The sequence below is a fragment of the Pan paniscus genome, chromosome 6, assembly GCF_029289425.2.
Source record: "Pan paniscus chromosome 6, NHGRI_mPanPan1-v2.0_pri, whole genome shotgun sequence".
In the NCBI taxonomy this organism is placed as follows: domain Eukaryota; kingdom Metazoa; phylum Chordata; class Mammalia; order Primates; family Hominidae; genus Pan; species Pan paniscus.
In genome coordinates, this window is record NC_073255.2 from 95,776,640 (window position 1) to 95,790,067 (window position 13,428).

A 13,428-nucleotide genomic window follows, 5' to 3' on the forward strand; every position below is an offset into this window, starting at 1 on the left:
AAATATCCTAGGAGAACAAAGGAGGGTACAATGATCTCTGCCAAGGAGAGTCAGGAAGGCTTCACATTTCGATTGGGTCTTGAAGTGAATTTAAACAAGGAGTTGGATATGCAATGTTTTTACAAGAAGAGTAGTTCTCAGAAATCTGATAAGGTCATAGAAACTAAGCTAAACTCAAGAAGCTAAGAATAGGAGAGTGAGCAGCTAAGGCACAGTGGAGGAGGAGAACAGCAACCTTATGATGGTTCACTGACTGGCTGAATGACTAAGTCTGGATTGCTGGGCCTTCTTCGAGGTCCTTCCCCCTCAGCTTGGAAAGATATTCCTAGGAAAAGCCCCTAGTTGTCCCTACAAGCTTCTTTAACACCCAGACCAGAATTAAATCTGAGGGTTTTTTTCTCAGAGAATCATGGAATGATAGAGTCAGAAAAGATACTGAAAATCACAGTTTTGTTGTCTCTAACATCCCTCAGAATCTTAGGGATTCTCAAAATGGGAAATGAAAGTCTGTAATCAATTTTCAATATTCTGAAAAACCTACCAGAAATTTGACATTTTCTGGTAGTATTAAATCACAGCTTTCCTTGGTTTGTGCTAGAGTTATATGGGATCCACATTAAACTGAGATTCTGACTGAGCTGTCTTCTAAATATAAGCTGTTTCCTCATTATTATTGTTATTATTATTATTAGTTTTTTTGGGGTGGAGGATGGAGTCTCGCTCTGTTGCCAGGCTGGAGTGCAGTGGCACGATCTCGGCTCACTGCAACCTCCGCCTCCCGGGTTCAAGTGATTCTTCTCCCTCAGCCTCCTGAGTAGCTGGGACTACAGGCACGCACCACCATGCCCAGCTCATTTTTGTGTTTTTAGTAGAGATGGGGTTTCACCATGTTGGCTGGGATGGTCTTGATCCTTGACTTCGTGATCCTCCTGCTTTGGCCTCCCAAAGTGCTGGGATTACAGGCGTGAGTCACCACTCCTGGCCATTATTATTTTTTATTTTTTATTGTTTTTGAGATGGCGTCTCACTCTGTCGCCAGGCTGGAGTGCAGTGGTGCAATCTCGGCTCACTGCATCCTCCGCCTCCCGGGTTCAAGTGATTCTTCTGCCTCTGCCTCCCAAGTAGCTGGAACTACAGGTCCCACGCCCAGCTAATTTTTGTATTTTTTAGTAGAGAAGGGGTTTCACCATGTTGGCCAGGATGGTCTCAATCTCTTGACCTCATGATCTGCCCACCTCGTCCTCCCAAAGTGCTAGGATTACAGGCATGAGCCACCATGCCCGGCTTGTTTTCTCATTATTTTTATGCTCAATTTGGTAAAAAGCTTTTCAAAATCTAGGAGTAAGGTAATAAATTACTACAATATTTGCAATTTACAAAAAAACATTTTCACTGATTTCATCTTAATTTATTCTTCATAACACTGCAGTCACTAATAACAGCAGAGCCGGGAGGCCACCACTCTCGGGCCAGAGTTCTTTTCAACCGCTCCAAGCTTCTAGGGTTTTTTCCTTGCCAAGGGTGTTGCTAAGGGCGCACTGTGCATGTCTAGGAAATACTGCTTCTATCACGGAATAAATAAAAGCATGTATAGAGATATATGTCTCCTGTTTTCAAGAAACTACTAGCCTTGCTGTCCAGGTGCCTGTGATTCGTGGTGTTTGGGTTGATCTAAGAAAATAGCATTAACTCTGGTTTTATGAAATGAATATTACATGCATGAATTGTAAATATCAGAAGGTAGATTTGTGTGTGTGTGTGTGTGTGTGTGTAATACTAAAAAGTATAATTTCTTCCTATACGGTAATACTTTAATTCCTAATATCAGCTTCTTTCTGCTTTCCATTTTTGCTGAGGAATGGTGATTTCAGTATATATGTTTATTTTAAAATCAAAATGCTTTTTATCTTGCATTCTGTTTATTTTTGTGCATGTTTTGAAGTTGACAAAATAAAATTAACTTCCCTTTTAAAAATGTAAGTAGAATTTTACAATATTTGTTTTTTAAATAAGTCTCTCATCCCCACTGCCTTTACTGTATTTTTATTCCCTAAAACAAGGCAACAGGAGGAATTACTTAAACATCTAAGTCTCAGTAACCTGTGTTCCTTTTAATAAATTAATTTTACCAATACTGTCCCTTTGAGGTAGTTACTTTTGTTTATTAATGCCAACATGAGTCATATAGCAATCAGTGGTACAGCTAAACCTGCCTGGAGCAACCACGTTTTTGACCCTCTTTACCTGCAATAATTGGAATTTAGCTCTCCTACCATTTACACTCCAGCTTGGGAGACAGAGTGAGACCCTGTCTCTCTTAAAAACAAAAGAAAACAAAACCACAGTTGTTTCTTGGTATCCATGGGAGATTGGTTCTGGGATACCTCCACCCACCACCACTCCCAACCACCCCCCCACCCAGGATACCAACCTCTGAGGATGCTCAAGTCTCGTGTATAAATGGTATAATATTTGCATATAGCACATGCATATCCTCTCATTTACTTTAAATCCTCTTTTAATACCTAATAATGGTATAAATGTTATGTAAATCATTATTATACTGTATTGCTTAGGGAATAATGACAAGAAAAATACGTCTGTACATGTTCAGTACAGGTGCAAGCATAGTAAGCCTAACTACATTTTCAATTTGAGGTTGGTTGAATCCACAAATATGGAACCTGTGGATATGGAGGCCTGGTAGTGACCCACTTATTATCCTGCTTTCACCTTCTAGCTTTAGCATCTATAGATTATTCTTGCCCTAATTATTGTTATGATTCCCAAGTGGTTATTTTTCTAACTCCATCATTCCTTCTACATTTATTAGTCGGCATTCTGCTTTAAGGAGAAGTTTTCCTTTATTTATTTACTCATATATTTCTATTTTATTCAATTTTTTATTGTCATTTATTTTGATGATCAGATCAACCTAATTTTGGCCATGGAACCCCTTTGAGCAATTAACCTTGCTATCCGACATATCTGTATCAGTCTTTGAGCATTTCCTTACTTTCTGGCACAACAAAATGTTTTGGGTTCGACTTGTATTTCCTCTGTCCCAGCCTAGAATCAACTATTGTTTCAAGAAGAGTAGTATATAGAAACCAAAATCTGAGTTGAAGATACACTTGTTGCGATTGGGGTGTTGTTAACCCCAGTCCTTTTCAGTGAGCACAGCTAGAAAATGTGTATTTGGCTCTTTACAATTACATTTATTTCTATAGCTATCCAGGTATATTATACACCATCAATTTGCATTGATAGCTCCAATTCAAATACAATCCTGCGGGGTTCATTCTATCTCTTCTTCTTTTTAAATTTATATCTTCTTTCTGTGTCAGTGAGAAAAATCTGATTCCCATTATCCTCAATATGTTTACTTATTCCATTAGTCGCCTTTATATAGATCAACTTCTAACCCTGCCAGGCTGCACCTGGTACTTTTCTCTAATATTGTCCCTAAATGGGCTTCCATTATTGACTATCACTGGGCTGCTTTTGCTGTCCCACTCCATTGATATTCTTGCAAGTGCTTTCATTACCAGCTACTGGCAGGCTGCCTTTGTTTGTAAACTCTGAGAGTAATACTTACATTTAGCATTTTTCTTTTGCCACTGCAGTTTAGTTTGCAACTTACCTCCATAGGGTTCATGAGAAGCATCAAATAGCTACTACAGCTTAGTAAATTACTGTTCTTGTCTGCTGAGAGTGTAGCATGAACTTTGAGGAGATAGTGGGGAGAGAAACAACCCAGAGAAGATTGGAGGGAAGCAGAGGTAAGGACAGGAGGAAGTGAGAGATAGCTGAAAGGTATCATATGGGATGAATGCTACCAGTACTCTTTCCCCTGGTTTCACGTAGTATTTACCCTGCCCTGTTAAGGAAAGAATACATTCTCCTTAGAAAAATGGTTAAAGCAGCAGTTATTACAGACTCAAAGACCCTTTTACTGGCCTACCTCCACCCCCCTACCACCACCCTTTTTTTTAACCCTATAGAGTCTGGTTCATTCTACACATTCCCAAATTTTCAGCCACTATTTCTACTTTGACTGCTGGCCTCCAGGCTCATGTTTTCAGTTGCCTACTAACATTTCTCAGAGTGTTCCATCTTTCTTCCTAAATAAATTTCTCTTCTTGCATATACTGTCTGATTAATGGTTCTGCCAACGTTTCCATCTTCTTTCACCTAATTTATCCCCCTTTTCCTCTCCCTTCTCAGCCCAGTCTTATTTTCATGAACCTTTATAAATACCTTTCCAGTACATTCTCTCTTCCTTATCTTTGAGTTTCTGACATTTTCAGGATATCAAGTAACAACTTCACTTGGTCTTTTTCCACATCTGCAGGTTGCACAGTGTTCAAGGGAGAGATAAAGGAGACAATTAATAACTAATGTTTCTATCACTTTCTTTCCCAGACAGAGGAAGTAACAAGTTTCCTCTGCGTCTTTTGTTTTCTATTTTTTGCCCATTTTCCTCTATCCTATAATTCATGTTCCTCCCTCTCTCCATCCTCTTTATCCTATGGCTTATTGTTCCCTTGGTCTCTCCATGCTTCTGAGGATCATACAGAAAGTAAAGGATCTGGAGATTTGGCTTTTCAGTCTTGCAACTCTGTGGAGATGTGCTCTGAATGACTAAAAAGCACTGGAGCTCTGTAGAGCATATGGGAAATAATGGTCTTTCTGCCCCTTTAGGAACCTTGGAGAAGAAGGACAAGGAAGGAAAGGGGCCTGTTTGCATAAGACAGAAACTTTCTAGGTTGATGAGTGTGTTAAAAAATCCTAACAGGCAGTTTCCCAGAGAGTAGGCAGTTTGAGGTAGTATGGAGAATATAATTAACTTAATAGTCAGAAGTTCTGTACTCTAGTGCGAGCTTTGCTTCTAACTGACTGCATGACCTTAAATAAGTCACTTAGACTGGTTCTTCGTCCTTGTTTCCAAAATGAGCATGTAGAATAGGTGAGTTTTAAGGTCCTGCTCAGTTCTAAAATACAGATTCCAATAGAACTGAGTAACTTAGTGTTAAAACTAATGTGGGGTTTTTTGGTATGTGTGCATTTTTTTAAAACTTTTGGTTTTTGACCTAACTGAAGGCAATATACTATTTTTATTTTTCCTTACTTGCAAAATTGATACCTCTAACAAAAATTCAAGGGAATTTATTTAAATATAATTGCTTTAAAAATGTTTTATGATAGATAATCTGCATTGAGCACATTTTAATTCTGTGTGGGACTAACTTTATATTTCTACTAACCGTTTCCTTTGGATAACTGTTCTTTCATCCACTGTAGTCTTTGCAGAGGACTCCTCAAGTGTTTGCCTGTTAGTAAAAAACATCTTATTTCCCATGTTGTATTTTATGTGTTGAAAAAAAAATTTATTCTTATAAATTCCTCAATTCTAGCCCTTTAGATATTTATAAGCTGCATGATTGCTAATATCTTTTCCAGAGATTATTTCAGTGGGTGAAAGAGGTTACTTCTTTATTTTCTTTGTGTTGTTCTTTTTCACTTCTTCCATTATTTAGAAACTTATTTAAAATTTTCATTTTTTTATATCTTTTTATGTTACAAAAGACCTGTGTCTTCACTGTATATTAAAATGAGTTGTATACTAAAAGGAATTTATCAAACTAAGTTAAACCATGAATTGCAACTTAACCTGACAATTAGATCATTTTTAAAATAAAACTTCAAAATATATTTTTAACCATAATAAAATGGGCAAAATTTTGTTTCTAGATTTTGTTCAAAGACCAGATGATTTACTAAGAATTTTTTGATAAGTTAGGGCATGTCTCCTAGAATTGTTATCTGTAAGACCTCAAAACCTTTAAGCTGAAATAGGACATTAATTTACATGTTTATTTTAGCTGTTAGATATATTTCTAAATTATTATACAAATAGGATGGTCATTAAAATTTAGAGAAATAGCTATCTGATGTAATTATTAACAGATTATAATTTCTATCAGTAACCTATCCAAAATAAGCTAAGTCCAAACATTCTTCTGCATATTTTAATTTTTAGATCAAAGAAAGCAAAGAATTCAATTGATAAATCAACTGAAACTGACAATGGCTATGTATCCCTTGATGGGAAAAAGACTGTTAAAAGCGGTGAAGATGGAATACAAAACCATGAACCTCAGTGTGAAACTATTCGACCAGAAGAGACAGCCTGGAACACAGGAACACTGAGGAATGGTCCTAGCAAAGTACGTGTGATTTTTAAAATAGTTTGCCTGTGTGATTTTATATTAGCTAATGTAAAGTGACTTAGATATAGTAGTTGCCCTTGAACTAAGTATTTTCTCCAGAATTAATTCTGTGAGCGTTTATAACACTGATGAAACTGTAAATGAGATAAAGTGTAGTGATTAAACTTGATTGACAATATAATCTGACACCTTCTGAATTGATGGCTTCAGTTTTTCCAAAATGTTTTTTTTGAGACAGGGTCTTACTCTGTTATCCAGGCTGGAGTGAGGTGGTGCGATCTTGGCTCACAGCATCCTCAGCCTCCCAGGCACAAACGATCTTCCCACCTCAGCCTCCTGAGTAGCTAGAACTACAGGCATGCGCCACCATGCCCGGCTAATTTTTTTTTTTTTTTTTTGTAGAGACAGGGCTTAGCCATGTTGCCCACGCTGGTCTCGAACTTCTGGACTCAAGCAGTCCACCCACCTCTCAGCCTTCTAAAGTTCTAGGATTACAGGCATGAGCCACTGTGGCTAGCCCCAAAATGTTAAAAGCCCTTTATAATTTACAGTTGTTGTTTGTTAAGCCTTACTTTTTCTTTCCCTATTTCTGTGTGTGTAAGAATTTGCACTAAGTGGAACATGCGAATAATTCAGGAAGCTGAACAGGGAAACCAGTTTTCCATTCATGTTCTCTATAAGAAGATATCTTGTTTTTCCTGCATTCATTACCTGTGGTGTCAACATACCTGTTTTGTTTTCTTTTGTTTTGTTTTTAATCTGGAAAAAATCTTACTGGGGACATATTTGTTAAAGAGAACAATTATTTCTTTACTTTTCCAAAATAGAGAGACTCTGGTTTTATTGTAACAAAGCTTAATGTGATGTCTTCTATTTCTTTGCTTCACTGAATTTTTTTTGGTTGAACAGTTTATTCTTTAGAAGCTGTTACAGTAAAAAAGTAGAGAGAGAGTCAAATTAAAAGATGTTACCTCTCTTACATTTGGGAATGTGAGCATGAACATATTGTGTTAAGGAAAATAAAGAAAAGAGGATTCTCTAATTTTGGGTAAAGTATAAGTTACTACTTGAACGTTCATGTATTTTCAGTACCAGTAGCCATAGAAGAGCATGGGCCTGCAATGAATGTAGTCCCTTACTCTGATTTTAGATTTTTTCAGCATTTAGCTCTGATAATGTGAGCCTCTCATCACTGTTATTCAGCAGATAAATTTTCAGTCATACGCTTTCAAACATGTTTTCAGGCTTGTATTAATATTACCTAGTAAAGTTGTATGAGGAACATGAAAATATCAATAAAACGTATGCTCTAGAGTCATTTAATTTCGTAATTTCTAAACTCTGGATATCTTTTACAAATTGATGTGTGTAGAATGTTGTCTGACATGTGCACACATGCAGTTGCTATTTACTTCCTCTTATCCTGTAAACCGTTATTAAATTAGTCGTGGGTCTTACAATTGATGGCTTTTTCAGTTTGAAAAAATAGTATAATATGTTCTTTCACCTTCTTTTAAGTGGTCTCTGTTCTGCTTTTCTCCTGTTTATATTCCTTTTTTTTTTTTTTTTTTTTGAGACATGGTCTCACTATGTTGCCCAGGCCGGAGTTCAGTGGTGCGATTATAGCTCACTGCAGCCTAAAACTCCTGTGCTCAAGTGATCCTCTCACCTCACTCTCCTGAATAGCTAGGAGTACAGGTGTGCACTGCTATGCCTGGCTGATTTTTTATTTTTATTTTTTAAGAGACTGAGATTTGCTATGTTGCCCAGGCTGGTCTCGAACCCCTGGCCTCAAACAGTCCTCCCACCTCAGCCTCCCAAAGTGCTGAGATTACAGGCTTGAGCCACTGTGCCTGGCATATTTCTTATTTTTGGATGCTGTTTCAAATCCTTTTATGAACAGAAATATTACAGGATAATATTTGACAAATGGCTATTGAAGTACTTTTAAAAGTAAAAATGCCTTAAAAGTATAGTCACTGATTTAAGATATTTTTTCAGAAAATCAGGTAATACTAATTAGTTACTTTGTGGTAATTGAGGATATTTTGAAGTTGTGTGTATATCTGTATGTGTAATTTCAAATTTCATAGTTTAAAAGCTAAAAGGTTGGTTAGAAATTACCTATAATCCTCTTTGTGTACTCCCAACTTAGGATACCCAAAGGACAATAACAAATGTCTCTGATGAAGTCTCCAGTGAGGAAGGTCCTGAAACAGGATACTCATTACGTCGTCATGTGGACAGGACTTCTGAAGGTGTTCTTCGGAATAGAAAGTCACACCATTATAAGAAACATTACCCTAATGAGGTATATACTTTGTCCTTAAGTGTATACATACATATCTATTTTATATGTTACTAATTTATAACTTCTTTCAACAATTAAAAATTGTTGAAATAAATATTTCACATTATTATCAGTATTTATTATTGTTGTATGATCTGGATTTATAAAATAGCAGTTTTAGGTTTACGTATTGCACATGTATTGATAGATAGCCACACATTTGAGCTCATTTTATGCATTATCTTTGAAGACTCATACATTGTTTGTTGTTTGCTTTTAAAGAAGAGCATTCTGGAGAGAGAATCTGCAAACTCCTGTGTTCACTTTTTCCACAATTTGAAAGGCTTTATACATTTGATCATAGCAAAGTTATTTTAAGTAACTTCCTTCATATTGCTGTCACCAGTTATTAAGTCCCCATACTTCAAAATTCAGTTCTTTTTTCTTTGTTTCTATTTTTCCTTATTAATCTTTATTTTCTCTAAACCCTTTTCAACTATATCATATCTCTTGAGCTTCAAATTGTTTAAATAAAGAATTTCATTCAATTGTATTTTCAGTTTCTAATCTAAGGGTAGAACATTTGGCTTTAAGGCAAATAAATTACACTGTTTATCATTTTTTATAAACATTACCTTCTACTCTTTTTGAGCTATGTTAGTATTTTTTTCCTTGATGGTTTTGGGTTAAACTTGTAAAACAAACACATGTTACGCTGTGCTGGAATATGATTGCCTTCAGAGTATTAAGATTAGAAGAGTTACTATTCTTTGCACACTCTTCTTTGTGGTTGTGTCTCTGGTTAATCTTTCTGGTGATTGTGGTTTTGTTTCTTTTCCCAGTGGTTGCCATACAGACACTAATGCCAGTGTGTCTGCTCCATTGCCTCTTCACCCATGTCATTTGATGTAGTGTTTCTTGTTCCTAAGCCAGATAACCAAGCTTGTAAAATTTTGTCTTACTGTATGTACTGTTAGAAGTCAGTTGGTGCTGGAAGGGAGACGGAGGGCTGTTTGACCCCTCTCCCAGAATAAATTATTTAGCAGTAGCAGTATTTTTCTCACTCCATGATCTTTGCTTTTGTTGGTTTGCAATTGTATTTTAAACGATTGAGGTTCTTGAAGGGCAGAACATTATTCTACCTATTAACTTTTAAATTAAAAGGTTGTTTAAAATCTTGATTTCCAGCTAAGTAAGTCTGATAGTAAGCATTGATTTACATCTTTTTAAATGATATAAGAAATTGCATAAATATAAAATATGGCTATAAAATTCTTCATCTATAAAGTGAAGAATGTAGACTAGGTGATATTTTAAAAGCTGCATTCAGTTCTCAAAAATTTTTACTCTTAAACCAGCTTTAAAGGGCGTTTCTAAAAAAAAGCAAAATAAAGCCTCCTTTGAATAAATAAAATGGAAACAGAAGATTTGTAGTGCTCTTTTGCGTTTTTATTTATAAATTTAAATTTATTTTATAAATTACTGTACTCTCTCCAATTGCTAGTAATGTTTTTTCTTTAAGAGTGAGGCATGAAAAAATCATTTGGACCCACCCAAACACAATGAGCAAGCATCTCTAGTACCTAGATTGTGCCATTTATCACTAAATAACCAAAACCAAAAAAAACCAAAAACAAAACAACTTCTTGAAGAAGTGGCTGATTCCTGATTGTCGTTTATTGCAGGAAATATACAAAATGACTGTGGAACCTCTTATAATATGATAGAGGGCAAGGAAGCTATCAAAGACTACCAAGGTCTTTTCAGAAAGACTTGGGAGCCAAAGATAGAATAGTTTGAACTTTAATTTTTCTTGATAAAAGTATTCCAATGATAAATGAAAAGGAAAATTCTTTGGGGAAGTATTTTGTGCATGGATGGGATTGGTGGGTTTTATTGTAAGATAATGGGTCAGGAACCTAGCCATTTGTTGTAAGCCTCCCAGATGGCAATATCTGTAGATAAACTTTTTAGGGGCATCTATTTTTTAGGGAAGACTTATCCAGTCTTCTGGTGGGATGGAGGTAGTAGATAATAAAACAGGCTGCTCTGGTGTTTGGCACCAAGGGAACTGGGGATGAGATGGGAATCTTGTCATTTAATGTGTAGACTTTCATTTAATCCCCGTTTTTTTGCCTTTTTCTACTATCTACTGTATCTGGTTGACTTCTTCCAGTGTTCTGTTGGGAGGAATTACTTGGTTATCTGGGATGCAGGAGGCGTCCTAGGGAACTGACAGCTTCTTTTAAGTGTTTCTTCTGTTACCTACTCTGTCCTGCTTTGTTCAGCTCTACAAATATTGTTCAATTTTTACTCCCAATTGTAGGTTAGCTTTTCATCTCAGAAAGGTAACATTTGATGAGAAGCGTAATGAAGAAACCATGGGCTTGGAGTTAGATTATTTAAATGACCTTGGGAAAATTATTTAACTTCTGAGTTTTTAAAAACAATTTTCCTTCCACCCCCCAAGAAAGCATTTATAAGTCCATATTCCCTTCAAATAAATACTATGTGTTCTCTAAATCTCATTCTATGTTCAGTTTTAGGTGTCTAAAGATTTGACATGACTAGCAGTAGAAACCAAAACAAATGTGTTTTAACTTGAACTGTTCAATTCTAAAATTTTCTTTTTTTGACTTTATTGGGTAATTTTTAGTGATATTCACTATTAATCACACAAATATTGTAGGTAAAATTCTATTTGACATTTAGGCAATTATAGGCAATAGTTTTTAGGGGTTTTTTTTGTTTTTTTTTTTTGAGACAGAGTTTCACTCTCCTTGCCCAGACTGGAGTGCAGTGGCGCCATCTCGGCTCACTGCAACCTCCGCCTCCCGGGTTCAAGTGATTCTCCTGCCTCAGCTAATTTTTGTATTTTAATAGAGATGGGGTTTCGCCCTGTTGGCTAGGCTGGTCTTGATCCACCCACCTGGACCTCCCAAAGTGCTGGGATTATAGGCGTGAGCCACCACTCCCAGCCAGAGTTTTAAATGTATAAAATGACCCACTTGGCCAGGTGCGGTGCTCATGCTTGTAATCGCAGCACTTTGGGAGGCTGAGGCGGGCAGATCACGAGGTCAAGAGATCAAGACCATCCTGGCCAACATGGTGAAACCCCGTCTCTATGAAAAATACAAAAATTAGCTGGCTGTTGTGGCACGTGCCTGTAGTCCCAGCCACTTGGGAGGCTGTGGCAGGAGAATCACTTGAACCCAAGAAGCAGAGGTTGCAATGAGCCGAGATCACGCCACTGCATCCAGCCTGGTGACAGAGTGAGACTCCATCTCAAAAAAAAAACAAAAACAAAAACCCACTTACTAATCTGCATTTGGCAAAAAACACTTCTAAAGAATTATAGATATTTTCTTAATCCTGAAATCATTAATTAGTTTCCGTTAAAGTCATCAGGCCTTTAATCCTGATTAACAAGTCTGCAACAGACGTTATATATAATAAACTATCTTTATCACAAGTTTTAAATTAGCAATTATTAAAAGCTTAATGTGTTCTGTGCCTTGCTAATGAAAACTGGTGACATTAGAGAACCTGAAATATTTTTGGAGTGCTGTTCATAAAACAAAGCAGAGTGATTTTTGTCCTCTTTTTCTTTCTATATTTGTTTTTACTTATTAATCATTTTCTTCTCTTTTGAAAGTTTTTCTTTTTACTTCTTTCTAAATAAACAGCCCTCCTCCCACAAACACTCTATTAACACACTGTAGATTCACAGTCCCCATTCTAATATCAGTAGATTAATTATTAATAATGTACCTCATTCACTCAAGGTATTTTGTTACCTGTGGTAAGGAGATGGCCAAAAAAAAAAAATCTGTCTTTTGTGGACTCGTAGTATATTTAGATTTACAATCTATTTGAGAATATTAAACACATGAATATTTAATTGAGACAGACAATATTGGCCGCACATTCAGTGGCTCACGCCTGTAATCCCAGCACTTTGGGAGGCTGAGGTGGGCGGATCCCTTGAGCTCAGAAGTTAGAGACCCGCCTGTGCAACATGGCGAAACTCCATCTCTCAAAAAAAAAAACAAAGTACAAAATTTAGCCAGGCATGGTGGTACACGCATGTAGTCCTGCTTCAAAAAAAAGAGGCCAGGGCCATGGCTCACCCCTGTAATCCCTGCACTTTGGGAGGCTGAGGTGGGCTGATCACTTGAGGTTGCGAATTCCAGACCAATCTGGCCAATACGATAAAACCCCATCTCTACTGAAAATATAAAAATTAGCCCGGTGTGGTGGCAGGCTCCTGTAGTCCTAGCTACTCAGGAGGCTGAGGCAGGAGAATTGCTTGAACCCAGGAGGTGGAGGTTGCAATGAGCTGAGATAGTGCAGCTGCACTCCAGCCTGGGTGACAGAGTGAGACTCCATCTCAAAAAAAAAAAAAAAATATATATATATATATATATATATATATATATATACACACACAAACACACGCATACACATACATAAAGAGAGATTGATTGTGGAAAGCAGTGCAAAATTTATTATCAAATGAATATAAATAATAACTCACTTCAGGCCGGGCTTGGTGGCTCACGCCTGTAATCCCTGTACTTTCAGAGGCCAAGGTGGGTGGATCACCTGAGGTCAGGAGTTCAAGACCAGCCTGGCCAACATGGTGAAACCCCATCTCTACTAAAAATACAAAAATTAGCCAGTCGCAGTGGCATGTGTCTGTAACCCCAGCTACTCGGGAGGCTGAGGCAGGAGAATCACTTAAACCTGGGAGGTGGAAGTTGTGGTGAGTGAAGATCGCGTGCCACTGCACTCCAGCCTGGGCGACAGAGTGAGCCTCCATCTCAAAAAATAGTAATAACTCACTTCAGGAACAAAGTGATTACTCTAGGTAGGTGGCTTTAAGGTAGCATTTGTTGAGCCCCT

General features: G+C 37.0%; 1 protein-coding gene across 10 annotated transcripts in view; it reads left to right on the forward strand.

Annotated features, from left to right (window-relative positions):
• PHTF2 (putative homeodomain transcription factor 2) overlaps positions 1-13,428 on the forward strand; it is a 160,742-nt gene that overhangs the window by 117,727 nt on the left and 29,587 nt on the right. For all 10 annotated transcript variants that reach the window (XM_008969279.5, XM_057302893.2, XM_063605938.1 and 7 more), the window contains 2 exons: positions 6,044-6,230; positions 8,389-8,544. In XM_008969279.5, coding sequence (XP_008967527.2) covers positions 6,044-6,230; positions 8,389-8,544 — 343 coding nt within the window. The remainder of the gene's footprint in view (positions 1-6,043; positions 6,231-8,388; positions 8,545-13,428) is intronic.